The sequence below is a fragment of the Carassius gibelio genome, chromosome B13, assembly GCF_023724105.1.
Source record: "Carassius gibelio isolate Cgi1373 ecotype wild population from Czech Republic chromosome B13, carGib1.2-hapl.c, whole genome shotgun sequence".
Classification (NCBI taxonomy): Eukaryota; Metazoa; Chordata; class Actinopteri; order Cypriniformes; family Cyprinidae; genus Carassius; species Carassius gibelio.
The window spans coordinates 20,718,065-20,745,943 of NC_068408.1; the positions used below are offsets into that span (position 1 = coordinate 20,718,065).

The 27,879-nt window shown below is 37.3% G+C and overlaps 1 protein-coding gene across 16 annotated transcripts in view; it reads right to left on the minus strand.

Annotated features, from left to right (window-relative positions):
• Positions 1-24,576, minus strand: part of LOC127970003 (calcium-activated potassium channel subunit alpha-1) — a 200,111-nt gene extending 175,535 nt beyond the window's left edge. For 14 of the 16 annotated variants that reach the window (XM_052572183.1, XM_052572180.1, XM_052572178.1 and 11 more), the window contains exon 1: positions 23,634-24,555. In XM_052572183.1, coding sequence (XP_052428143.1) covers positions 23,634-23,918 — 285 coding nt within the window. In that variant the 5' untranslated portion in view covers positions 23,919-24,555. Of the gene's footprint in view, positions 1-23,633 lie in introns of all 16 variants that reach the window. The other 2 variants (XM_052572184.1, XM_052572168.1) reach the window with 1 other exon arrangement.
• Positions 24,577-27,879: the final 3,303 nt, after the last annotated feature.

Below are 27,879 nucleotides of genomic sequence, written 5' to 3' on the forward strand. Positions count from 1 at the left end.
GATCGCACACTGAATTGAACAGAGAGAAACACTATGTCTACAAGTGATTAGCCGGGGTATTTTTACACTACTGCTAGAGAAAAATGCATTCAGGAAAGCGGTTATAAACTGACTAGAATGTAAACAGGGTTAGTAGTACAAGTTCAAGTACCCAAACATTTCCCTAGGAGCCTAAATTAATTAATAAAGTCCTTATTTTTGTTAAAATTGAGTTTCTGAACACACCTGCTAATTCAAACCCCTGATTTCATTACAGCGTGATTCCCATATGTCTGTGTAGATCTCAGCAGATGACACAGTACTGTGGCAGGCTACATGGATTTTTTTTAGGGATGCACCGAAATGAAAATTCTTGGCCGATACCGAAAACCGAAAAAGAGAAAACCAAGGCCGAAAACCGAAACCGAAACACCGAAAGAAATTATGCCAATTATTAGTACCATTGCATTTATTGCTATGACCGTGTACTAACTTTACTAAAATTAAGACATTGCAATTGCATAAATTAATATTAAAGTTTCAAAGATAATTACAATTACATAACTTATTTAAAAAAAAAAACATAAAAATACATAATTACAAATGATGCAAATATTTATTAAGCACATTGGAACAATGCACAGTATAAAATAAAATTCAAACCAAAAATGTATCCCACTCATGTGTATATTTAATAATAATGTACAGGCCTACTGGCCTGCAGAAAGGTTTTAAAATGAACTGTTCTCTCATAAAAACAAAGTGCATTTAGGTGAAGTGCATTTGAAATTTTTCTCTGTAGGACTAGAAAGTGCATCACTTCTCCAGTATAGGCAAGAGGGTTGTCACTTCTGGGGATGGGGACTTCAGACAGTTAACCATCTAGCTGTTGAGCAGTTGAGCTTGTCATCTGCCTGACATTTGAGAAATATTTGAGAGAGTGTATTTAAATAGGGCCAGGGCATAAATGAACATTTTTATCAAATTAAAGCAGAAATCTAGCAGAAAATCTAGCATAAATATGGCTACAATCTGATATTATGTATGTATATATGTGTGTGTGTGTGTGTGTGTGTGTATATATTGTGTGTGTGTATATATATATAGTAGCCTAAGAACAAAATAGCCAACGTATTATTATTGAGGCACTTTCTTGCAGAATTTCACTTAACATATCAGACAACGAGGGTGCATGCCCCTCATCTGGTGCAGAGACGAGTCTTTTTTTCTGCGCTCTGATCTCCGTCTCCACGCGGGTTCTCCGCATCCAGCGCGGCCTGGGTCATTTCTCGTGCGCGCTGCCTTATTTCCGCATCCAAGTAATGGTTTTATAACGCGGATCAAGCACATTCGCGAAGTGCAGAGAATCCGAAAAGCTCTCAGTGAGACGTGTGCTAAAAAACTCTATAAGACTGTACTTTTCTTTGTTTTTACTTCGTGGTCCGTCTTAATCTCTTTGTTAGGAGACGCTTTAGTGCTGCGAATAAAGGAACAAGAAGAGAGAATGTTCTCACTGGTGTTAAGTGAATGTCGCGGGGAGCTCGTGGTCTTTGCTATGCAGGTGCACGTGCATGTCGCGGTTTCTGTTTGCGTCATCACAACATTTCGGCCGTGTTGTTTCGGTGATAAAAGTCTATCGGCCGAAAACCGAAAAAGCCATTTTCGGCCGAAAATTTTCGGTGGCCGAAATTTCGGTGCATCCCTAATTTTTTTCCAGTATCCCGTCACAGATATCGGATCACAAACAGACCCAATGTCCTTCCATCCACTGCTCAGCCTTTCCCAGAAGCCAAAGTTTCTCAATCCAAAACAATACACCTTATCAAAAAATAAGTAAAAGTGAGATGAACATCCCATGCACCAGGCAACCAGCATTACGATGACACAGCTCTTGCTGCTGAAACGTACATGCAGTTGGCCAAAACGTATTTGGACACAGAAGACATGCGTAATATAGATGTCAGTTTATTAATAGAATAATCCACTCCAAAAACAAGTTGAATCAATATCTTCTGAAGCAAAATATATATAAAAAAGATATATACTGCGCTTCTGGCCAAATGTCTGGCAAATATGCAGGTTCTTGAGTTCACACTTGAGGTAAATATCAGCATGCTGTGAAGCGTGATGCAAGCGTGCAGGGACAGTCCTCTGTGCTTCTGCATCACTTCTCACACAAGCTTTAGAGTGCACTTACATCAGGCTTCACAACATTGACAAACTGCTTCGTGACACTCTCACAAGCTCATGTATAACAGTTGACCGGAAGCAATGGTTTACAGTCCAAAAAGTACAAATATTAGTATTTTTCACACGCAAACTTATCCTTTTGATACAGAAGACATCGATTCTTCAACTGTGGTCATGTGGAGCACTGTCATGTTTGTTTTTTGTGTCCTTTAGATTTGGGACAGTATGTGGGTAAGTAAATAGTGAGAGCATTTTAATTTTTGGGTGAAATAACCATTTGAACAGCAAAATATCTAACTAAGTTGAATTTTATTCAATGGCACAAAAATGCTTCACGCAAAATAGTTCAAGAGGATTTACATTATAAAGCAATATAAGTACTGTTCAAAATGCTCTTTTAGCTAACCTACGTGAACTTGTGGTGAACTTGGTTCATAAACATTATCAGCTGACCCATGTGCAGGTATTGTCAGGCTTCAGTCAGAGCTGGATTGAAAAAGTCATCTCTGGAAAGCTGTATAGTATTGTCTTCTCCCTGACTGATTTAATCCTACAGAGGGGAATATTTTAGTGACACCACATTAAACCCAGAAATTTGGGCTGGACTCCATTACTTGGTGCTGCAAAAGGAGATCTAACCTAAAGAAAAGCATGGTAGTCCATGGTAACAGAAAGGTCCAGATGGTAAGGAAGTAGATATGATGATAGTGCATGTTGACAGAGATGCACAGTGAGAGAAGGGAGGGAGGGAGGCCCAGCACTGTCTGAGAGATCTCAGTTTCTGTTATTGCTGTCATTTAAAAGTCTATGAAGCAGAGGATGGGCTGACATTTGAATGGGATTTTTAAAACCCCACCCACAATACAGTGCTTTGAATAAATAAATTGAATCACTTAAAGGTAATTTGCTACTTATTATAGATGTAATAACTAATACTCAACTACATTGGACACAGACAATTGAACACATGGCAAAAGCTAAAGTTTTTATAAGAACTTTCAAATAATATGATTATGTTTCTAGCAGGGGTGTACATAATGACGGAAAAAAAACGTCTCCACAATCTGGTTTGGAAGAAATATCATAGTGATGTGCAGTGCATCAGCTGCAGTTCTGAAGCCGCTGTATCCATATACTGGACAACGCCACATACATTCAAAGTCTTTATAAAAGGAAAATTAGTTTGGCTGTACTGCTCAGACAAAATAGTAAAACCAGCATGAAAAAGAATTATGATAAAATCATAGTTAATTATAATAAAAGGTAAACAGGTTATCATGTAATAAATTGCATTTATTCAGCAAAATGCTCCTCTCTACAGTTATTTTTCTCACTGACTAACAAGCTGTGAACATATGCATGGCCCTTCTGAGGTAAATATAGGATTACGTGGCATTGTTTACAAGCTGTTTTACTGACATCTTTCCACAGTTGAAACGCTGCCTGACTGATCACAACACATGATACATTTCAGTTGTACTGTATCTGTATAGAAAGCTTATAGTAATTATTGGATGCAAGGTGAACTATAAATAATGTTTACTGATGTTATATTTGTGCAGCAACTGAAAACAGAATAGACTAAAATATTGATCTTGAGATAGCAATGACATAAACAATATTAATACATTAAAATAAAGACGGATTTAAAAGCAGGAAATGAAAAGAAAAAATTAACCCAGCCCTAATAAATCTTATGAAATATTTTGCTTATTCATGTCAGGGAAGATTGTAGTTTGACAATACAGGACATAAACTAATAGTGACAAATGAACTAGAAATATAAAAATGAACTAGAAAATGCTATTGACCCACAAAACAGGTTTCCAAAAAAAAAACCTTTTATGTCATAGGCTAAGCAAACCTATTATATTTAGACTGATGAAATTACGCAACTAATAATACCAAAATGTCAAGGGCAAAGACTGGAAGGGAAAACGTCCCTGCAATAGTACAACTGTAAATGCTTCTAAGAAATGTTAATGATGTCAGTCATGAGTCGAGTCATTACATCCCTTTCCTCATGATCACTGTTTCTCCAGCTTAGCCTGACATGGGCCATCAGCTCCAAGCATCTGGAGAGAGGGAAACTGATTACACTGGGTTGGAAAAGTGTTGGCTCTATGCCAATGCCCAGCGAGCTGCCTACATAGTCAGCAATTTATGGCAACACTGTTGTCCCTCGATGCGAAGGCCATTCCAAAATTAAGCTGCCTTCAACAGTGCCGTTCTTTGATATCTAAAACATGCATCACATGTATGCATGCTGGAGAAGGCAATCCAATATTGCACTGCAACAAGCTCAAGAAAACAACAACATTAAAGATGGCAAACAAAGCAATAAACATTTTGATTATGATTAAATTAAAGAATCTATTTGGAATTTTAGGCTTATTAGAGCATGACATTTTTAACCTGGCAATATGCTTACAGTAAACTTTTTAAACCAAATGCATTGAGTTGCACAAGATTTCTCATGAGATTCTATTTCAGTTAGGCATAATATAAGTGTGTCTGCGTATCATCAGACAGGTTAACAGAATAATAAAACTTTTGGGGGGTGTAGTTATTTGGAATGCCTCCATCTGTTTTGAATATAGTTGGGAGATTACTTGCAAATTATTTCTTTTTTCTAGGGCTCTAGGGTTTGTTTTAAGCAGGAAGCAAATGGGAAACATCAATCGGCTTCTGCACCAAGAGGGATGAGGACCAAACCATTTCTAATTATGCTAGTATGGCTCCAATTTACTTAAATGTGAAAAATAAAATTTTTAAAAACTGTTGTCCAAGCATTTAAATTTAAGTGACATAACACATAAAACCCTGACTGAACTTTTCAAGTCAGAGATGAATTTTTCACAAAACTATTAATTTTTCAGTTTTGTCTGTATAATGCAGAAGCCCCGCACAAGATCTGCAAGTGCAAACCCCCTTCAGCTATCTGGACGAGGGCAGAGATTCACAGACATGTCAAAAATATTCATTTACATTGCTTACTTACTGACAGCACAATGCAAAGACTTCCACAATGTGGCAAACCACAAAACATGATGAATTATGCAGTCCAAGTATCTGTATCCACAAAAACAAATCTGCACACAGGCTACTGAATTATACATACAGGGTTCCTCTTGTAGTAGGACTTGTGTTTTTTAAATTAGGAACTGTAGCTCAGACACACATGAACCTTGGCAAACGTGCACAGCCTGTTCACGCAACCAGCAGGTAACATTCATATGAGTTATAAATGACAATTTTGTATTTGTAGGATACACTTAGTGTAATATGGTTGCTTTTAAAAAGATTAGTATTGACAGACAGTAACCTAGAGCAGAAAGATTGTGTGAGCCCAATATTATACTATATGGATTTTCTTTTAGTACATGCACAAAACACAGCATAACTAGAAAATAATGTTCACGAAATACGCCAATTTTGACAGTATTCACATGATGCCATTCAAAGGGGTATTATAGACTGAAATATCAAGCTTGTTGACTCTTGCACTGTGTCTTATACAGCACTGAAGTGAGTTATTTCGTCAAGTATAATCCTGGGCTGAAGAACAAAACCAGATGCAGCAATTCATCATCTGAGGGCTTTTCTGAGCACTCCTGCAATGAGCATGAAGGAAAACACCATGCTTCCTGCTGATTCTGCCTTATACCAAGAAAAAGAAAATGACTTGTGCTCTGGGAATAATGAATATGAAGGATCAAATGCATACTAATATAAAGCTCGCATTATACTGGATGTTTACTGCAGTGTATTTCCTACAAAATATTACCATTCAAATTTTAGGGAGCATATATATTTACACATGCATGCAAAACTGCAAGGAGAACGAGTGTACATTGGGGTGAAGATGGAAATTTCCCTACTGGTCAGTGTGCACGAGTGGTGCATAAGGTGTTTATCTAAATTTTTTTTTAAAAAAATAAAATAAAAGTCAAAAGTTTTATTCTGTATATCAACATTTGTAATGATTTACACAAGTATATCATGTCAACACACCTGAAACTCATCAAACTCTTCTAAAATTCAGAACACAAACACGTTACGGTTATTATTATATTCAAAAATAATAAAAAATGCTGTTAAAATATTTATAAATATAAAAAAATCTATGAAGTTTCCCTTCATTTCACAGCACAAAAAAATTTAATTAAAAAATCCTTCAAATCTTCAGAACAAGAATCCAAAATAGAAGAATAAATAAACAAGCATAATATATAGTGTTACATAATTGTAAACACCAAGCCTAAAGTAATTTAAAGCTAAACTGAATTACCGGCCTGTGCTATAAATAAACTTTGCGTGCCTCACCATGCTTAACAAACTCAAACTGTTAAAGTTGATTGTGAGGGGAAATAAAGACTGACATCCAGAGGATAAAATATTTATGTATAATTGCACGTGCCAGTCATTTCTAATTTGCCAACAGCTGACTTGAATGATGTTTACTGTAATTTAAAGAAGGGGAAAAAAAGAGAGAGACTAAAAGTGGCCATCATTTACCAGCGAAAAAGACAGAGGTTAAGACATGGGTCAGAATTTTGGGAAAGAAACAAAAGCTTCCAGGTGTAGTCATCAGGGGAAAGTAGGGTGATCAGCTCACAAAACTGAAATATATTCATATTCACATTTTATCTCTTGGTTGCGAACTTTTATTCATAATATAAACAAGGCTTTGTACTTTACTTGTTCCAATATTCATTAAAACAGCCAAATTAACATGCACAAAAATATGTCTGGCATACCACTGATGTGGACTCCAAAATAAAATTTAGAAGGTGTGACCAAACATCATATTAAATCATATTTTTACCATTTAAAGTGTATGAAAATGTTCTGATTGGAAAAATGGATGGCTGATTTTGAAAGACAATGAACCAGCACAATAGCACCATGTTTTCCCATTTCTCTGGCTGATGAGCACAGTTTGTCATTTAGACTGGATTACTTTCATTTATTGTTTGCCTGTTTACAAGAGAAATCCAAAGACGGAAAGGAAATTGCATTGACAGAAACACAATCACAGTTTGCCTCAAAACACAAACATCTCATCAAAGCCAGGCCGGTGGTGGTAAAGACACTCTTTACTCAACTCTTAGCATCAATTACCACAACAAGCAAAGCTCCAAGTAACACATTTTGAATTTGGGCTGCCCTGTTTTCTTCACGAGTGTATAGTTTTTAAACACACCAAGTCATGTAATAACATGAAAAAGGGTTTAAAAACCACCATTGCTTGATGGTATTTGTTTTTTACCTCGTCACAGTAAATGAGCCCTCAGCCCAGGCCACAAAAGACAGGGTGGCCTAACCTCGGTGGGGTTGAAGGACAGGGTACAAGCTCTCAGGCCCGTCAAATGACTCATCACTCAATGCCTCGGTCGGCCATTTTCTGCTCCAGCGAAATCACTGGACGGGAAAAGAAATAAGCTGCTCCCCAACGATTCACATGACCACTTCCTGAGAGCCAGACCTATTCTGCAGGTAAAATAAAGGTTGGGTTGTACATCATGCTGCACTGGTGTAAATGAGCTCTGCATCTGTCAGGCAGCTCCTGGCCTGTCTAATCTAGCAGGATTCGGCTGACAGTGTCAGGTACATTCTGACATGGCATTACTTTAGCTAAATGTCAAGCTCCTAGGGCTGCAGGAACCTGCCAAATCAAAACAGCAAGGGAAGGGTGTGCTCTGAGACAACAATAAATCCCCCATAAGACCTTTTCCTAAATATAGAGAGCTGTTCATTTCAATGAAAGCCTACCTTGACTGTGCACTTTGTTGTTTTGGTGCCTTCGGCCCTGCCATGGCAGTCGCATTAGACGAACGAATCAGCGAGTGCAACAGGCAGTGTATCTGAACACAGCAATTAAATCAGGTCACTTACACAGAATGACATTATTAATTTAGTTTACAACCACTTCCTGGAAAATCTGCAGTTTCACCCTTCGCATGTATTTTTAAACAAACTGAAGCGGCCAGATGGCTCATCAGAAATGGATGTGTGAACTTGAGGGACAGGGAACACAATCAAAAAGCACGGAAGGCAATTAAAGAGTATGTCTTTTGAGTCAGTGTAACTGCATCACCACTTCGAGCTTGGGTTACAAAAAAATATTTTTTCATGCTGTAATTTGAGATAGGCTGGCTGATTTCTCTAGTAACCCGGGAAGCTGACCCTGACCCTATTCAAAGAGGTCAAAGGTCATATAGCTCAGGCCTAAGTCAATTCCTTCTATTCGTGGAGAGTGGCCCTTTGTTTCCTTAAAGGGAAACAGGTTATACAGCAAATAGAAAGGAAAATATGTGCTGGCTATAGAGTAGTGGTCAGCCAATATATCACCAAGGCCGATAAATATCGGCCAATATCTGGTATTTTTAAAATATCTGCATCGCCCAATACGTTTTTCTGCTTGGCCGATGTGTTCAAGATGGGACTTTTATTTTGACGGCGCTGAGAGTGGAAGCACTTGAGCACAGACTAGGGCTGCACGATATTAGGAAAAAATGACATTGCAATATTAAATTTTTCTGCGATATATATTGCGATATGAAATCTAATCTATTTTTTTCTTATAAAAACAAAAATGGAGTGAGCACACTTACATTCTCATTTTAAATGATTTAAACATCAACACCTTCATGTCAATTAATTAATATGCGCGAGGGAGAGAGAGTAAGACAGCGCTCGTGTTGTTTGAAGACGGTAAGCATGCGGCCAGGGCTCGCTCTCTCTCTCTCTCGCTCTCTCTCTCTCCCTCGCTCTCTCGCATGCGCACTCTTTCTCTCTCTCTCTCTCTCTCTCACTGCGCTCTCTCTGCCCTGTTAAACTGACAGAAGTTAAAAACATGCAAAATTATAAACTTTCACTCTATGATGGTTAAGCTGTGCAATAAATCTGCGAATCACATTCGTGAAGGGCCAGGGAGAAGCTGGCCCGTACAGTTGGATCAACTACGACAATCTATATCGCACACTGCGATGTGACTATTGTGGATTCGTCCATCGCGATATCGATGCTTAAACGACACATCGTGCAGCCCTAGCGCAGACTCAAGTAATTAATGTATACAGAAAGTATTATATGGATTGCTTTTATATTTGGCCTATTAGTAATAGAAAGGCAAACAAAATACTTTCTTGTTTGCAGTCAGCATTAAGCAAATGCGCATTTATATAATTTAAACAAATCTTTGAATGACTAATGACCATTTAATTTCACAAACCTTGCAAAATTTGTCGACTCCAGCTGTGAGATCTTGTTAAGTGTGTATGTGTATCCAGCATGATCGCGTGTTCTCTGTGTGATGGTCGGTCAGTGTGAACTGAATGCTTTAAACTCGTGATTTAAAATGATGCTGCCCTGTATGGATTTGCCCATATTCATGTCATATTAAATGCAATTTTCACTGTGTGCTGTATGTAAAATGAGGGTTACAATGGATTTATTTGAAAAATATGATTCCCAGTGCACACAAAATGTGCACCAGAGCACACAAAATGATCAAAATGTTTATCTTGATGGGTATGAATGTAAACAGTTAGACATTTTGAACAATGATTGTGTTACTTTACTGTTATGAAAGTCTGTAATGAGAATTAACTCAAATTAATTACCTGGAAGTCAATGGGAAACAAAATTGTTTGGTAATCAACTTTCTTCACAATATCTGCTTTCATGTAAAAAAAAAAAAAAAAAAAAGTAAATGATACCAAAAGGCCTTTGGAATACCATTGTCTTAATTTAATATGACACAATAGGGGTGCTCCGATTGATCGGCTACCAATAACTAGCTGCATTTACATTTTGATCGGATTGTAAGGGGTGGTTTAGTCCTTTTGTAATCTGAGCGAGAGAACATGTAAACACTCGATCAGATTGAAAACCAAAACTGGAAAAGTAATGCGCATGCGCAATAACATTGAAATAGCATAATGACATATCACATGCAATGAGTTGTTCTTCCTGGCGAACAAAGTGTCATAAGTATCCCATCATTATAAAACTCCCCTTTTCATTCGTGCGCATCTGTGAAGTGGAGCAGGACAATGTCCACCAGTCCTTGTTTAAAACTCTCATCAACAGACGACTAGTTTTGGGTGCGGGTCGGATTGGATAGGTTCTGAAAAAATGGTATCGTTGCATCCCTAGCAACAATTGCTTTGTGATGTCTCAAAAAAATGATCTCAAACTGATGATGTGCCTGGCGTCAGAGGGTTGGCACAACATGCCATTTCTTTTTAATTGTTTAATTGCCATTGTTTAAACCATTCAGTGCTTGTGCACTCTCCTGGAGACTGAGCTATCATGCACACTCACATAGTGTATGCGGTGCATATTTTTTCATGTTAATTGATTAAAGCATTCACTGCACATGGTTGTGGTCTGGCAGTGCATTCCGGGAGTGGTGCATCTGAAGAAAGGCAACAGAGCTGACTTTCTGTCAATGGTTGAGTTTTAACGTAATGTAACATGATAATGTAAAAAAGTAGCTTAAATGTTTTGCCACTTGCTTGAGTAAATGCAAAAGTAAAAAGCATTAAATAATACATATCTAATATTTACTGCTTTAAACACATATTTTAAAAAAAGTATTACTGTACTGTGTAAAAAATAATCACAATGCTGAAAAAGGATTTTAAGTCACAATGCTTGGATTTGAAATTAAAATAACTGATAGGCTAAATGTTGTGTTTGTGGTAAACAGCCATGGATCAGTTGCAGACTCCTGTGTGAAAGCATAATGTGAGTCCGTGCTGCTTCTGCACTGCTTATAGGGATGTAACGATATTGACGATATCGCGCTATCGCGGTGGTAAACGTGTCTCGATACTGTCGTGGTTGGATTACAATATTAAAAGGACAGGTGTCCGTCAAAAAGCAAGAGGAATAAACAAATCATTGTTAACTACATATACCATGATCCTTTGCGCTGCATCGTCACAGCAACCGTTGTTAAGCCAATAGGATTGCACGCTGTCCACACAAGCTTACAGCAAGCCAGCATGGCAGACAGCGATACTGGATGAAAACAACAAAACCGAAGTTGAGATTGTGCCAGCCCCTGCAGCTTTTAAATCAGATGTATTGAAACATTTTGGTTTCGCCGTGTCAAAAGGAGAGAAGGTGGTGGACAGACAATGGACTATGTGCAAGCACTGCCACAGTAAACTGTGATACAACACAGGAAACACAAGCAACATGAGTCGGTTTGGGGATCGCAAATCATTTGAATCAGTTCGGGAGTTCAAAGCGGGTTCGCGAATCATTTTAATTAGTTCGGGAGTTCGTAGCGGAAAAGAAAGTTTCTTAAGAAAAACTTGAACAATAGCTAAAGGATAGTTCAGTGTTTTTCAGAAGGCTTTTTGCCAGACTTAAGGATTTTTTTTCTGTTTTTTTTTTTCTTCTCCCTTGCAATGTAGATATTTTGATCTTTCTGATGAAAAATGTGAACATAAGCTAAATGATAGGTCGTCAGTGTTTTTTTTAAAAGGCTTTTTGGCAGACTATTTTATTTAAGTTTAAGTTATGTTCCTAAATACCAGTTTTAAAAGGCTGCTTTTATTTGCCTTGCACATTTAAACCTGACTTAACTTGATCTTTGTTTGCACTTTAAGGGAATTCCCTATTGTTTACAATTGTTCTAGTTGCTTCTTAACTTGAATATTGCACAGAAGAATCAGTTATGCAACCAAATATTACTATACAGAATATTGATGTTCCTGACTTCAACTTGCACTTTAAAAGCACTATGTGATCAGCGTTTTATGTTGTCATGGATCCATAAATACAACAATAAATTGCCTGTTGACTGGCAAAAGCAGAATAAATGAGCTATTTAACAATACCGTGAGCTTTTCCACAATATCGCAATAAATATCGTACCGTGAGGTCAATATCGAAATTGTATCGTACCGTGTGATTTTGATATCGTTACATCCCTAACTGCTTACGTACTGCACATGGACTGCACTGCAAACGGAGTATGCGTGAACCTGGTGTAACACTGCCTCATATACATCTCACAAAATTAGGCTTGTGCTGTGTGTAATCTTCGTGCAACACTTGCACGATTATCAAAACAAAAATGCAGTGCATGATCAAACATTTAGGTGAGATAAATATATATATTTTTGAAAAATGTCTTTAAAATGCCCCCTTCACAAATTTTTTATATTAATAATATTTTAAATAAAAGGATTGTGTTTCACAGCATATTAGTTTTTGCAGTGGTATCAAAATCAGCACTATATCTACAAACAAAATGTTGCTATGTTGAGAAATGTTGTGACAAACCTTTTGCCAGGGATTTGAGAAAGGCCATGTTGAGAAAGACCATGTTGAAAAAGGCTGCTACTGTTAGAGGCAAAAAAAAAAAAAATGAAGTGATAAAACGAGAGAGAGAGAGAGAGAGAGAGAGAGAGAGAAAGAGAGAGACCAAGCTGGGTTTTTTTGAGCCTGTGCCAGTTCTCATCTCTCTGCAGTTGTATTGCTTTGAGACAATACTCAGCAAAGCAGCTGCATGGCTTTAGCCCCCTCCAACACCCAAACCGGAATTAGCAAATCAAATGACGTCCTTGTAATATATAATGCAAAATCATCCTCAATTTCCAGGGTGCATTCAAATGCATGTCATACACAGCCAACTACACAAGGACATTCAAGGTTAGATGCTAGATATGATTCACAGTTCTTTAATGCTAAATCAAGGAAGAGGTTTAATCAATATTGTCTTGCCAAATATAGCAGAAGAACCTTAAGAGAGAGATGCAGCTCTCTGAAGCGTGCTAAAACCCTTAACATATGTCAGAAGCCATTATCTTGCCTGCACTGTGAGTATAGCAAGCACAGTCATCGCTATTCACGTACCCAATGGGTTGCACTGTGGATATTCCCACTTTTTTAGTCTAGCTCAACATTTTATCATCCACAATTTACTTTAAAGCCAGGTTATTTTTAGCTTACAGTCAACAGTTCACACTACCGTTAACAAACTAGCCGTTTGAAATAAACATGATTGAAGATGTATTTCTCACGACATCCGCTTCACAGCGAAGAAAAAATAGCAATCAATTAGTGGTATCCACCAGCTATAATTAACAACCAAAACATGAACAGCTGTGAATGTGCACAAATGAAAACAGCCACATGTGTAAATATCTAAAAACTGCAGACTATGACTGAGTGTAACAACAGACAAACTAGTCTTCCGAATACATGTGGTAGTCACACAGTCATTTACTGCCCATTCATATCAAATGCATTTCAACATGATGTACTTGTACAGATGACAAGGTCGCAGCTGCTTTCATTCAGAGCAAACAGATGTTAGCTTTCAATAAAACAATCGCCTCCATTTTTACTCTCTTGATTATGACAAGCTCAGATTTTTTGCAAAAAGTTCTCAAACGTGTTTGCACACCTTCCAATTAAAGCAGATGTGTTTGAGCATTAAACGGTCCAGTGTCTGGATTTAAGCAGCTGAAACTCTTGCACTGAGCTCTCCATGGTGCTGAATGTAATTCATGAGGGATATAAAGCTCATCAACAAGGAAAAATGGTTCTTGGGCTGGCAGGTGGTCTCACAACCTATATAGAGGCAAATGGTTGGGGGATCAAATACGTTGTATCTTTAGGTAGTATGTTGGTCTTAAATATTTAATGAATGTTGCACATATTAGAGAGCTAGAGAATTGGCTATAAGAAATATTAATGAGAGAGTATCATGCTTTTTCACATCCTCTTGTAAACATTGAAATTGTCTTGTTTTTCTCCAGTTATGACTTTAAACATAAACAGACAAGCACACAACATGTGCAAATATTGATTAAACTGCCAGAGCACCATTTAAAGTATTTACATGAAGCTAAATGGGAAGAAAAAAAAATTGTAGATTGTTTTTGCACCCAGTTTATAATTACTGTTTACTTGATCTTACATGTGTTTGGGATGTAAACATACTCATTGTGCTTTAGAAACAGGCCTCACAACCAAATGAATTATATGATTATTTTTATAAAACACAATATCAGGGACCATTAACTCAATTTCACTTGGAAGCAGATAATCTGTCCTTTGTCCCCCAAGGTTTAACTGGAAAAAACAACAGCCTGTGTTCTACTGACTGAATAACACTATGACCTGTTTCAACAGCTACATCTTTCTGATTAACTATTATCAGAACTACTATGCAAAATGATATTAAAATATGTGATGATTCAAATTGGTTACTCCTATGGAGTCGATTCCCGTGTATGCGTTATGAGGCATCTTCTCCTGATAACTCCGAAAAGAACTTAAATTACACTTTTGATCGTACAGATAAGAGCAATATCAATCGAATCTGTTTATATCACTTAAATACATCTTTGAATGACTAATGAACATTTGAATTTCACAATCCTTGCAAACTTAGTCGACTCTAGCTGTGAGATCTTGTTGTGTATGTGTATCCAGCATGATCGCATGTTCTCTGTGTGATGGTCGGTCAGTGTGAACTGAATGCTTTAAACTTTAAACTCATGATTTAAAATTATGCTGCCCTGTATGGATTTGCCCACTGACATATTCACAGCCCTCTACATTGCGAGTGAATTATGTCTAATATTAACCAATGGCTAATAAATGAGTTGGAAGCTAAGTATAAGTTTAGTACAGATATATTTTCACTCACTGAACACTCTGATGGAGCGCTTCAGAGTTTCACTTTCCATCAAGTGATCTTTGCTGTTTTTCAGTTCATCTGAATGGATGTGCACCAAACCTGTATTTAAGGTACCGTAAACTCTAGCGTGAAAGCACACGACTCCCTGTCGCTTTGTCTCACACACACGCAGAGAGAGAGAGAGAGAAAGAGAATTGATGCGCTACATGTTAACAATATTCTTTTTTTTTTCCTGTTAAAATCAAAGTGTTCCTTTAGATTCTTCAACTTTTAAGAACTACTGGGTTTTCCGGTAGTGGGCGGAGCTAATGCGATTTAATGAATGTAATCTAATGTAATGAAACAAGATGAAAATAAAATATGAAGCAACATTAGCTAAAAAAAAAAACTACACTTGCATTAATTGCTTACTTCTCCAAGACCTACAACAATGAACTTATGTTTAGGTTTGTGCAGCATATGTAGGCTACATGACGTTAACGTGTCATGTGAGGGGTACTTTACACAAGCCCTATTCCTTTCACTATTCCTTTTTAAACAAATGAAACGTTTTGAAACAAATGAGGCTTTAAAAGGGGTCTTTATACATCCTAAAAGTAAAGAGTAAAAATGTGGCTTTATTTAAAAAGCTTTCAACAGTATTGTGAGCTGAGAAGAGATGCTTTTGTAACGTTTTTATCAATTAAACCAGCCTGACATTTGTGGAATAACCTTTGCAGGCACATCAAAAGCACTCTATCTCATCACACCAATGTGCTGTAGTGCATGCTAAGAGCCAAGCAGGTTATTAAAATTGCCGCCTGCCATCAGAAGCGCAACCTGTTATTAGCTTGTGAGCACACGGGAGAGATGAAGCCAAATCACAGAGCAGCACAAGGCTTCGGCAGCACAGTCCACATCCCTGAAGGTCACAGGAACGTCCTCTACCCTTCGCTTCTCCTCTCCCCTGCACACTGCATCACTGCTTCCAATCAAAGCACCAATTATGATGTTAAGCTCATTGTGATGTGGGCGAATCTGAGCTCAGGGGCTGGTTGCAGCGGCCACGGTTGGATAGGCTTCCAGATAACTCAAAATGAAGGGCTCGGACTGCTCCATTAGTAATGCATACATTTCCATCTTGAATTGGTGAAGTGCCAAGACATTTGAGAGGAAACGGTTAACCAAATGTAGAACCAACTCTCAAAGTTCAAGAGTTACTACTTCAAGAGACAACAAGAGGCCTTGTGGTTATTTCATAAGAACCAACAATTCACATTGATGAATCACTATTGATGACAGTCATCACCGCAGCATAAATGGCTGCCCACTGCTCTGGGTGTGTGTTCACTGCTGTGTGTGTGCACTTTGGTTGGGTAAAATGCAGAGCACGGATTCTGAGTATGGGTCATTTTTAAACTCTCAACCAGCTTTCATATAGACATCCTGCACTAAACTCAAAATAACTATATGAAGGCAAATTGTGTTTAGTCTGGTTGTGGACTATTTAATATTAGCCAAGGGTTAGTGGAGTTGAGAGCACATGGTGGCTCTGACGGCAGACAGATTACACACACAAGGCTCTTTAAAGACAACAGCAGCTGATCCAGCCAGCAGCGGCTTCCTCTATGAGCTCCAGCAATGGCCATCCTGCTATCTTTTACCATGTGCTAACAGTTTTGACCAGGCAGTGAGATCTATGGTCAGATGCATAAACCGCTTAGATTAGTCTTAAAAAGTTAGTCATTCTTTTTTCTTTTTTTTAAGATTGGCCATAACTTTTTTAAGTCAGTTAAAAAAAAGGGAGAATTGTCTAATTTGATTCCAAAATGTAGGTCTGATTACCTCTTGGATAGCTACTAATTGGTCAAACTAGTTCTTAAGACACAGTCTTAACATAGTGGCTATGTTTATGCAACTGACCCCTGGTGTCGCCACCACCGAGGAATGTCTCTCCTGACTCATGCAAACCTTTCCTATTGCAACCAAGCCCTTACAATTTTACAACTTATACAGTGGAAGCCAAAAGTCTGAGACCACAATGAAAATCTGGGCTTTTTTAAGTCATAAGTAAATATGTAGTTCTAGGATTTCAAACATTCGAAAATTCAAAACAGAAAAATTAAGACACAAAATAAAGCAGAAATGTTTATAATTTTGCACTATTTCTACTTTAAAATTATGACATTCGAAACATGTAAATTGGACACAAAAAAACATATCTTTCTTGTAGACATGTTCATTTCAACCAGTTAACCAACCGTTTTTACCGATTAATACAATCAGTTAAACGGTTTAAAAAGTAATTTATTTATTTTCAGTAATTAATAAAAATATTTTAAAAGGTTTGCTGCATTGTTAAAATAGCCTAAGCTACGCGTATAAAATATTGTTTTTTAGAGAGAAAAAAAACATACATTGTGTATAATAAGTCGCATTTTAGTTCCCCTCACTCCATAACAAATCATTCCAATAAACAATATTTAGAAAAGACCATGGATAAAAAAAATATTCATTTCAGAAGTTATAGTAATATAAACAAGCCAAAATGAATTAATTCAGGCTAAAACTAAACTGAAACCAGCACTGGGTCTCTCATTTGACACAAATTAAAATGTTTCCGTATTCACAATGTATTTGAATGCCAAATTATTATTTATTACGTAGGCCTACTTCACTCGCGTTCCAATATCCAATATGTTTAGCATAACATTACGACCGGACAGTGATAACACCTAACAGCACTGATTTTACTAGGGATGCACCAATATGAAAATTTTGGCTGATACTGATAACCGATAATTCTTTAAATATGAAAGTCGATAACCAATATGTTGGCCGATAAATCTTAATACACCTTTTTACATAATTTTTGAGAGCCTGATAATGGAAACATGTTACTGGACAACATAACTTAAGTGTAAAAAATAAAAATAAAATATTCATGCCATGGACTTCAGGGGGGCATTGCAGATCAGGGGGGCCAGACGATAAGACGATGGATTGTGTTGAATTACCATAGTCATGTAAGGACTATAGCCAGAGATATTATCAAAATCATTAAATATTTGCATTATTTAGATTATTTGGCATTTCCAATGAATGTAGGCCTGTTATTTTCTGTCTATTATTATTAGGTTACTTTTATTATTAAATGAATGTTACAATTAATTTGCTTCGCAACATAGTGCTTCACCACATAACTGACAAGCTGTGACTCACAGCCTGTGAGAAAAAAATAAAATAAAATTGGCTTAGGCTTCTCCTTCCTGAAAATTAAAAGCAAAGTGTCTTTTAAAACAGGTCTATTATAGCCTACTATAAAAAATGGGCCTAAATAAAATTGTTACACTTCAGTAACACTTTATGAAAAAAAAAAAGAGCAGCTTTATCTGTATGCGTTTCTTCGTGTTCGGGTCACAAGAGAAAAAATAAATAAATACATCAAAGCAGTTATATATACCACATATACATATACCACATATTAGCAGATTCGGTAGATGCCAATATGGTGGCTGATATATTGTGCATTCCTAGATTTTACTACATATTTAAACTGAGCAATGTTTTTTTTTCTTTTCACTTTTCCTTCTAACATTCTACTCCTTTTAATCATAAAGATTAAAAATCAGAATCATATAAACCTTAAAAAAAAAAAATAATAATAAAAAATTGAATCCTCATGTTTCCTGCTTTTAAAATGAATCCCTGGGAAACGTTAGTATTTTTAAAGGGTCATAGACACTGATTCTTTCTAATTTAATTAAATTCTAATTTAAAATGATCTTGTCGGTTAACGTTTAATACTCGGTTAACAAGTGTCGGTTAGAAAAAAAAAGCAAAAAAAAAAAACACAAACCGAAATGAACATCCTTAATTTCTTGTCTTCACACGTCTTGACCACAGCAATGGGAACTGGTCAGTCTTTGCCCTTTGTTTGTAGTGAATGCTTATGCCAGGCCAATATCAACAACACATGTCAGTAATGTCAGGCCTCTATGACAGTTATACTAGACAGAACTCAGAGGCCTTGCTCACATATACCAAATAATTTCTGTTTTTAGCAATGAAGAAAACTACTTTTCCTACAGATGAACTGATCTGTAATTTCTGTTTAGCACACACTGTTACAGCACATTTCACCTGAGGTTATTATTAAAGCACTATGTAAGAATTACACATATCAGGGGACCAAAAAAACAGAAGTGTTCAACACACAAGTCCTTTAATAAGTGGACACGCTTGACAGAAAATAAATCACTCTCAGAAATTTAAGAGTTTACTAAAACAGCTCTGAGGCCTGACTGCCCTGTACAACTGTCAGTTTCAATTTCTTCAAACATCATTATCGCTCAATTCAACCATGATCCATCCTAGTGGCTGCAGCAACAAATCTGACATGTTTTTATACCGCACCATGATAAAATGAGAAATCTCTTCCCCAGTTTTAATATGCATACTCATTCGTCATAATGACAACAACAAACAGCCAATGTGACAACCCAAGGCTATACGCAATTTAAAACATTTCCAGATATCAATTCAAGAGGTGTACAAAGACAGACTGCCTGTTGTGATCAATAGCAAATCAATTTCACATCATTCTTATTTATCCGTTACAAGATGGACTTTGTTGCAAGGCTTAAAAAAAGCCTGAGGGGAAAAGAACTGTATGAAAAAAGCTTAATTTAAAGCAAAATTACCAATGAAATTTAACACCCAAGTATCCTTTGCCTTTCACCACATGCTCTTCCACTGTACTCATTTGCACATTCAAAATACACACTATCTTAGTGACAATTAAAATAATTTGATGTTTATCTCACATTGGAGCTATAGACGGACAGACTCACAGGGTACATTGTGTGAGAGTGTTAGTGAGAGGGACAGCTGATCTTTGGGTGTGTGCTGTCCTCCTGTTAGCCCAAAGGCAGCCGGCGCGTTGCCAAGGATGAGGGGATACACAGGCACACAACAAACCCACTTACTAGGCATCTCAGTAATTCTGAGTGCTTTAATGAAAATACAAAGTTCATCCCTAGGTCTATAAAATATCTTTGTATTGTAGTCTCATAACACATGCATACAAAACATGCCTCATTTGAGATGCAACGCTCCAGTGGGTCAAAGAGCGTCTTGAGCTTTAAATGGAAAATGGTAGTCATGCAGGACATGGACTAAATCACTGGCCTAAAAGCAAAGGCTCATTTCAAGGAGCAATAGCTTTTGGTAAACACCTTCACATTATTTGACAGTAAAACAAGACAGGGAAATTAATAAAGCAATTTAGAGCAGAAATACAAAACAATATTAAATAGTAGTGTTTTTGCAACCTCTGGCAATATGTAAACAGAAATTCCGGTCATAGAAAAACATGCATTTAATGTGGATAGTGTCTGCCTTATTAAAATAAGCAAACTCATTAAAGGGGAAATAACTACCAATCACTATCGGCCAATAATCGCTTTGGGGTATTTTATCGGTGGTCTCTAAAAAGGCAGATCTAAAAAAATAAAAAATAAAAAAGATCAAGTTGATGACGTGCCTGCTGTGAGAGGTTTGGCGTGACATGCAGCAGTTTCTGTCCACCGTCTCAGTCTCTGTCCAGCGTGGATGAAATAATTATAATGCTGAAGGTGAGGTACAATTCAATTCATGAGAACCATTCATCCACTCGACTTCATACATGGTGGCTGTGTTGCTGCAGACCCAAGGGAGTGCAGTGTCACATTTTGGTGCAATATGGACATGCAACACATTTACAATAAATAATCTTTTAATAAACTACAGAACAGCACGAGCCGGAAGTGGTGCACCTCATGTGGACAGGGCTTATATGCTCCAAGAACGAACACTGCATTAGTGATACAAAACACACAGGTCTGTTAAGAGCAACATTTTTATATAGATTAGGGCTGGTAATTTAATGTGTTAATTAGATTAATTAAAAAGCACAAGGAGCCGTCAGCTCTCTAAGTTCTTGCGGTACTTTGATGTCACACACCGATCGATCTGATGGTGATGACCCGCTTCAAGTCGAACAAGCCTAATGATTCAATGAACCATTCATAAAGAACCCTTTAATTCACTCCTAAATGAATCAGCCATTTGAATGAATCAAATGAATGAATAAATGACTTGATGACTTAATCATTAAGACATTTACCACCACCTACTGGCAGTTTTAGTTTATTATTTAAGAGTATCATTTCATTTATTATTTAATATTTTCATAGTAATAATAATAAAATTAAGAAAATAAAATTATCAAAGTTATAGTTCACCCAACCAAAAATGACAATTCTGTCATCAGTTCTGTTTACTCACATGGTCCAAAAGAGTAGATATATGTCTTGCTGAATCTACTTTTTGTAATCTCTATTTGATGCTTTACACAACAATGACTTTAAATGAACTTTTGGGAGTAATTTCTCCAAATATGATGTGCAAGAAATAAAAAAAATAAAAAACTCAAACTGATCATTATCTTAACTTTATTCTGTTAAATAAAGATCTGCCGCCTTACTAAGGACAGAAATGGTTTCCTATAAGACTCAATAGGTATTGTAGGGTAAAGCACACTTGTTTTAGGCAAGGTGCCACAGAGGACAAAGAAAGAGTCACACTCATCATTCCTTCCATTTCGCAAGTTTACCTTAGGGGCAGTTATCACCTAGAGAACAATGGGAAGACACAGCAAAAAACAATCCGCAAAGTGTAAAACAGAAGCAGGAAACACCAAGATGATGTGGGATCTTTTTTCAGGCGCATAACACCTGTATGGTGCAATCTCTATGGCTGATATAATGGCACGCTCTCAGTCTCAACCACTTGCTCAACATGGCCGGCCTCTGCTGTGCGTCCCATTACTGACACCATGCCTGGCTGGAAGACCTGCCGTCCTCAGTCAGCTGCACGGGGGATAACGTTTCAGTCTCTTAATGCTCCTAACAAGCATGTTCCCCTTGCAACAGAATGTCAATACCCATCCACAAAGTCACCCCTCCAGAGTCTCCTTCCACTAGGAAACACACCGTGCGCACATACTTATTCACAGCACCATTTTCATTTCTTCTTGGAAATGGATATAGTGAGATATCACTTGGCACAACATACTCATTCCCAATGGCCCAACAAACGCGTTGTCATCAGCCACTGGTAGGGAAACACTGACGACGGAAATCAGTCAGGTTTATACTTACACGTCATATCCCAGAGAAGACAACAAGACTCAATCAAGGCTTCCCAGCAGCAGGTGATATAAACACAGACCTGATTGTGTTTTAACAACTTCCATCCAAAGAGGACGAACTACAGTGTCAGTTTCAGACAGATTCTGCTTTGCTGGAACGCTTGAACATGTAGGTAATTAAATGGTAATGCAGACTGGTGACTTCACAGACATCAGTAACCCCTTCTCATTTAAATAAATAACAAGTTCAACACAGTCTCATCCGAACGAGAATGATTCATTCATATCAACCATTTAATAATGAGAAAACCCCACAGCCAAGGTTGTTGACAAACTAGCAGGGAGACAAACCATCTAATCTATCATTTAAGTCATTCCCAGACAGATATCTTAGTCGGTAGATACTAATAGGGATTAAAGTGTATTGGCTGTTTGAATCCAGGCGAATCATGTGGTTAATTATAACTCACTGATATTGTCTCCTCAAATCCCACATGAAGCAGCCAAAATGAAGCTTCGGTCCTTTCTTATGTCTGCATCGAGTCTCTAGAGATGTGAATAACACGTTTCCATTTACATTGGATTGCAGCCAATTCGTCAAAGATGATGGATACGCAGAAAACAAGGCACACTGTTGTTGCAATCACAGACTGGGTCTCACCGAGTCCATTTTGAGTGTCTAATGGAAGCCATCACATTACTATCAAACTGAAAGAATTTGTAAAAATGTAAATAAAAAAGATTTCTGCATTTCACACATTTGCAAGCAACAGGTCTGGACTGGTTTCTCATGAAAATCAAATACTAAAATGTGTCTGTAGTGGATGATGGCTGTTAGTTAGATAATCTGTGTCCCTAAATAACCGTGCTAATCTACATTATTGTACTGGCTTGCTTTTAATTTTATTGCACATAATGAACCATATGTTTTCAAAGGGCTGATATATATAAGACAACCATCAAAAACCACTAGCCAAAGTAACAACTATCATCTTTTAATGCATAAAAGTTACTATGTGACTTTCAAGTAAGTGTATGACTAAAAGCTGTCTAATCTACCTTCATTCTGCAGTCATCTTGTGTCTAAATGCCTTGTTTACAAGGTTACAGACTGACTCTATTAACAGTCTAAATGGATTACCAGGTTACTGGTTGCGTACACATCTACATCTCTTTGTATTCCTGTTACAAATCTGGTGTATTCTCTGTATTTTTTTTAACTGACACCTATCAACCATTTTCATCCATCAACAAACCACTAACAAGGAGATTAAAATAAAAATCTAAATACTGTTATTTGTCCATACACATATGAGGCCTATATAAAAGTCTTTCATTTGTTGACACTATATAGGAATCTCTTAATTCCGTTTTATTAAAATGTGCAAATGCTGACATGTTTTGGTCTGTAGAGTGGTTTATTCAGACTGAGTGCTTGCTGCAATATTGTCATGCAGATCCAGTGTATTACTCACAATGAATCACTATCAGTGCCAATTCTCTGCCATCCAAATGCCATTTAGTTATTAAGATAAACTACCAGTGCACAAAGATAACACGACCGTTTAGTTCCAGCTAATGGTGCTTTCCTTGGAGAGGGGAAAGGGCTTGCATTACCTTGTGTTTGATGTTGCAATGGCAGCAGACCGTCCACAGGTAATTAAGGGTCCTCCACAGGAGGATGATGAAGAGACCCCCGAAGAACGTCACCATGGATGAGGCGAGGAAAGCCCACCACATGCGCTGACCATTGTTGTCACAGGGTACGTCTGGTGAGAAAGGGATGATCAGGTCCATCTTCGATATAGAGACAGAAGTGTCCTTGTTTTTATTCAGATTGATATTACTACTCATTCTAGAGCTGCTGCCATAGGATCCGTTGCCGTCTGCCACAACTAGCATTGAGATTAAGCTTTGGAGAGCTCCTGCCTGCGCCCCCAGCCCCAGCCATCAGCCATATTGCTTCAAATATCCCTCTCCTTACTTCTCTGTTTTTCTATCCACGTCTTGGCAGTGTGATTAATATTTTTGAGCAAGAAATGCAGCAGCTTGGAGATCGTGAGGAGGAGGAAACGCGCGTCCGTTAACGTTACCCTCAGCGCGAGACATTTAAATCCGCATTAATGACGACTTCATGTTTTCATTTTGAAGGGTTTTCCTCGTCTTTTTCCATATCTTCCCAAATAAAATCAGTCTAAAACTGATATTCGCGCGGTCTGTGTTGTTATCAGTCAGAAAGCAAGAGGATTCGTGAGAGAAACGCGGACAAACGGCTGTCTTCAAGGTCTCTGTCGTCCATCCAGTGACAGGGTCGCCTCAGCGGTGTCTAATCGATATTTCTCCCATAAACGCCAACTTAATCGATGTCTCAAAAGCTATTCTGTCGGGAACCTAGACGCTCTTTTCAGTCTTGCGAGGCTCGGTGGAAGAACCCGTTCAAATATCGGCGTTTCGGCGATTATTCCGCTCTCAGTGACATGTCGCTGTCCCCATTCACTTTCCACAGCTGATCCAGGCAGAGTCCGTCAGATCTGCTCCACTCACTGCTGGGGAGATTTACAGGTAGGAGGCGGAGCCAAAGCCTTATAATAAAGATGGAAGAGATAGCACACGGACGTTTTTTTTTTTCTTTCTAATTATTATTAAAGCATCAACATTAGCTAGCATCTTTATATTTATATATTATAAAAAAGGGGGGGAAACAACCACACTGATTAATAATATTTACAATACATATGAGACTTCTAATCTGTTGTAATGAACTGTAACTTGTCGAATTAGATTTTATAAATATTGATGATAAAACGTAAATAAAGGTTGGGCTTTATTATCATCATCATCATTATGTGAATACTTATAAGACAGATGACAAGATACACTGTGTCTGTACTTGACAGGCTATGAAATGAGACCCTAAAATAAGTCATTTTCAAAATATAAACATAGATAAACCCCAGTGATGTGTAAAAGAGATTTACTGACATCTGTGATTTTTATGGTTATGATTTACAGTCCGAGAGATGCTGTTACTTAACCAAAATAGCAGCTGAAACAGAATCTTTGTAGATGGTTGTCAGCTGGTGTTACTGCATGCTGGCCTATAGTCGTATCAACAGATCACGTCACTCCAAAATATTCCACTCTCTTTTATTTATGTATGCATGCATGCATTTGTTTAGTTATATCTGTGCATGTATGTAAATAGACCATCTAAAATTATAAAATAAGATTTGGTTCAGTTTCATCTTTTGCCGTTTTTTTGGCTTTTCAGAATTGTCTATTGACTTTAGTAACTATTCGATCAGATGTATAATGAAGAGTTTTCCAACAAATGATTAGGCATCCATTAGTCCGATGGTGTGCTTGTGGATATTGTAAGCATGTAAATATTACAGAGTTTATCTTCCAGCTGCCAACAGTCATCAGTGAGGACAAATTAAACAGATCTATATGTCATCAACTGCATTGGCCTCTATGGTTCTTTTAAATGATTGATTTCTTTCATTGATATACTAAACATTTTTTTAAGATGTCTTTACAATTTACTGTTCATTTAGAATTGTATTTACGAAATCAAAGTAACTGCAAGGGTAAGTGCAATAAATAAAAAAAATTTGCACATTTAATTATATATATTAACGTCAAAACTTATAAACAAAAGTGCATTTCTTCAGATTTACATTTTGCTTTTCAGCAAATAAAGGTTCAAACTGTACCGGTTACTTCACCTCCTACTGGACAACAGCAGAAGTGCAAGTTTAGTGTAAAAACATTGAGCTCGGTGATTTGACATTTGCACCTGGAGCAACATGGAAGGGTTTCTCAATAGCTCCAGTTTCAGGATTACACTAAGACAGGACAGACCCAATACACATGTGACAGAAATTAATACTAACACCTTTAAAAAACAATCAGTCAAATAGTTTATTTCTCTCAATGTGTGCATATCGTGTTGGCAACATAGTCCATCCTTTTCTTCAGCTGAAACTATATATTCTTGTATCATGTTGTGGAGTCTTTTAGTAGTTTCCATCTCATCACAGATAGCCGTCTGTCCTAGGCCACCAGATGGTAGGGTCTGGATCTTGCAGACCCGGCCTCAGTGGGGTTATTTATGGAGGGCAATAGGATCCACGACTGGTCATCTTCCTGGAAAACGTGCCCAGCTGTCAGCTTAGAGGGCTAAAGAACCGGTTCCTGCAAGAGCCGCGTCAAAGAACAGCATAGCTGACAGATGCAAAGCTTAGTTACACAGACATCCACGGGAACTTTATTTCAATGCTGGAAGAGAAGTGCACACTTTTATTATGCTGAGGCCGAAACATTTTTCACGGTTGACCACTCAGTTCTCAAGTTCAGAAGAGCTGTCAGCAGCTGTCTTGAAACAGATACGCCAGCAGGAGACTCGACCCTTTCTAAAAGAAGAGGAAGGGTACTTGAAGGACATGTTGCTTTCAGGGTGAAGCCTAAGAATGCCGCAAAGGGCTTCCCATGGCTTAGAGAGGAAGCTCAGGACAAGAAATCAGCATGAGCCAAATGAGGACGCGCTTGGGGGGAGGAGCTTGACTTCTCATGACTGGACTGTGATAATCAGCGCCAGCATGGCCGAGGGCATCTTCAGTGCTACACACCACACTAATCCTTTACTAAGGAAATGTACTGCCGTACAGCCAGTGACCTCTCTGTGAGGAGAATGTTTGCTAGGGCTAACCTGATGACTCTTCTTTCTTGTTTGATCTAAGTTCAGCTGAAAACAAGAAGGAATGTGCGGCCAGAAGCACACTATTATTCAATGCCTGTTTAAAGCAGCATATTATGATAATTAAGTCTTTGGCCACAGTTTTAAAGCTCGTTTCACAAACGATTAATGTGCAAGTGGCAGCCTTTCCTGCTAATATGTAAATCTGTTAGAGTATCGTTATAGTACACACTTGAAATATTGAATGCTATTAAATAATTTAAACTCGACACATTTTTCCCCACACAAGACTTTTATATATATATATATATATATAAATATATATATATATATATATATATATATATATATATATATATATATATATATTAAAAAATATATAAGTTAATGCAATAGATAACTTGAGCTAAAAAATACAAAGTATATTATGCCATTTATTAAATTAAGTTCATGTTAAAAGAACAGATGTTTGCTCAAAGTTCATTATTTACATCCACAATTATTTAAATCTATGTCTATATCTACATCAGTTTATATTGAAATCTGTCTTATTGTATCTAGTTTTCTCTATCTATATCAATTAGTCTACGTACACCTATATATATTTTATTTAAATCTACATTCATCCATCCAGCCATCATTTTACAGGATCCTCTTACAATCTCTCTCTCTCTATAATATTATATCTATTTATCTGTCTATTTGATTGATGTAGATATAGACAGATAGATACACAAATGTAGATACAGACCTGGATTTTGTCTAATCTACCTTTGTGTATCGGTTTAGATCTACAGTCATGGCCAAAAATATTGGCCCCTTGGTAAATATGAGCAAAGGTGGCTGTGAAAATTAATCTACCTTATTAATCCTTTCGATTTTTTTACTTAAAAATTTCACAAAAACATATCCTTTCATTGGATAATAAGAATTTAAAATTGAGGGAAATATCATTATGAAATAAATGTTTTTCTCTAATACACATTGGACACAATTATTGGCCCCCTTTTATTCAGTACTTTTTGAAACCTCCATTTGCCAGTTTAACAGGTCTACATTTTCTCCTATAATGACTGATGAGATCAGTGACCATTCTTTCATCCAGAATCACTTCAGACCCTTTAGATTCCCAGCTCCATGTTGGTGCTTTTCCTCTTCAGTTCA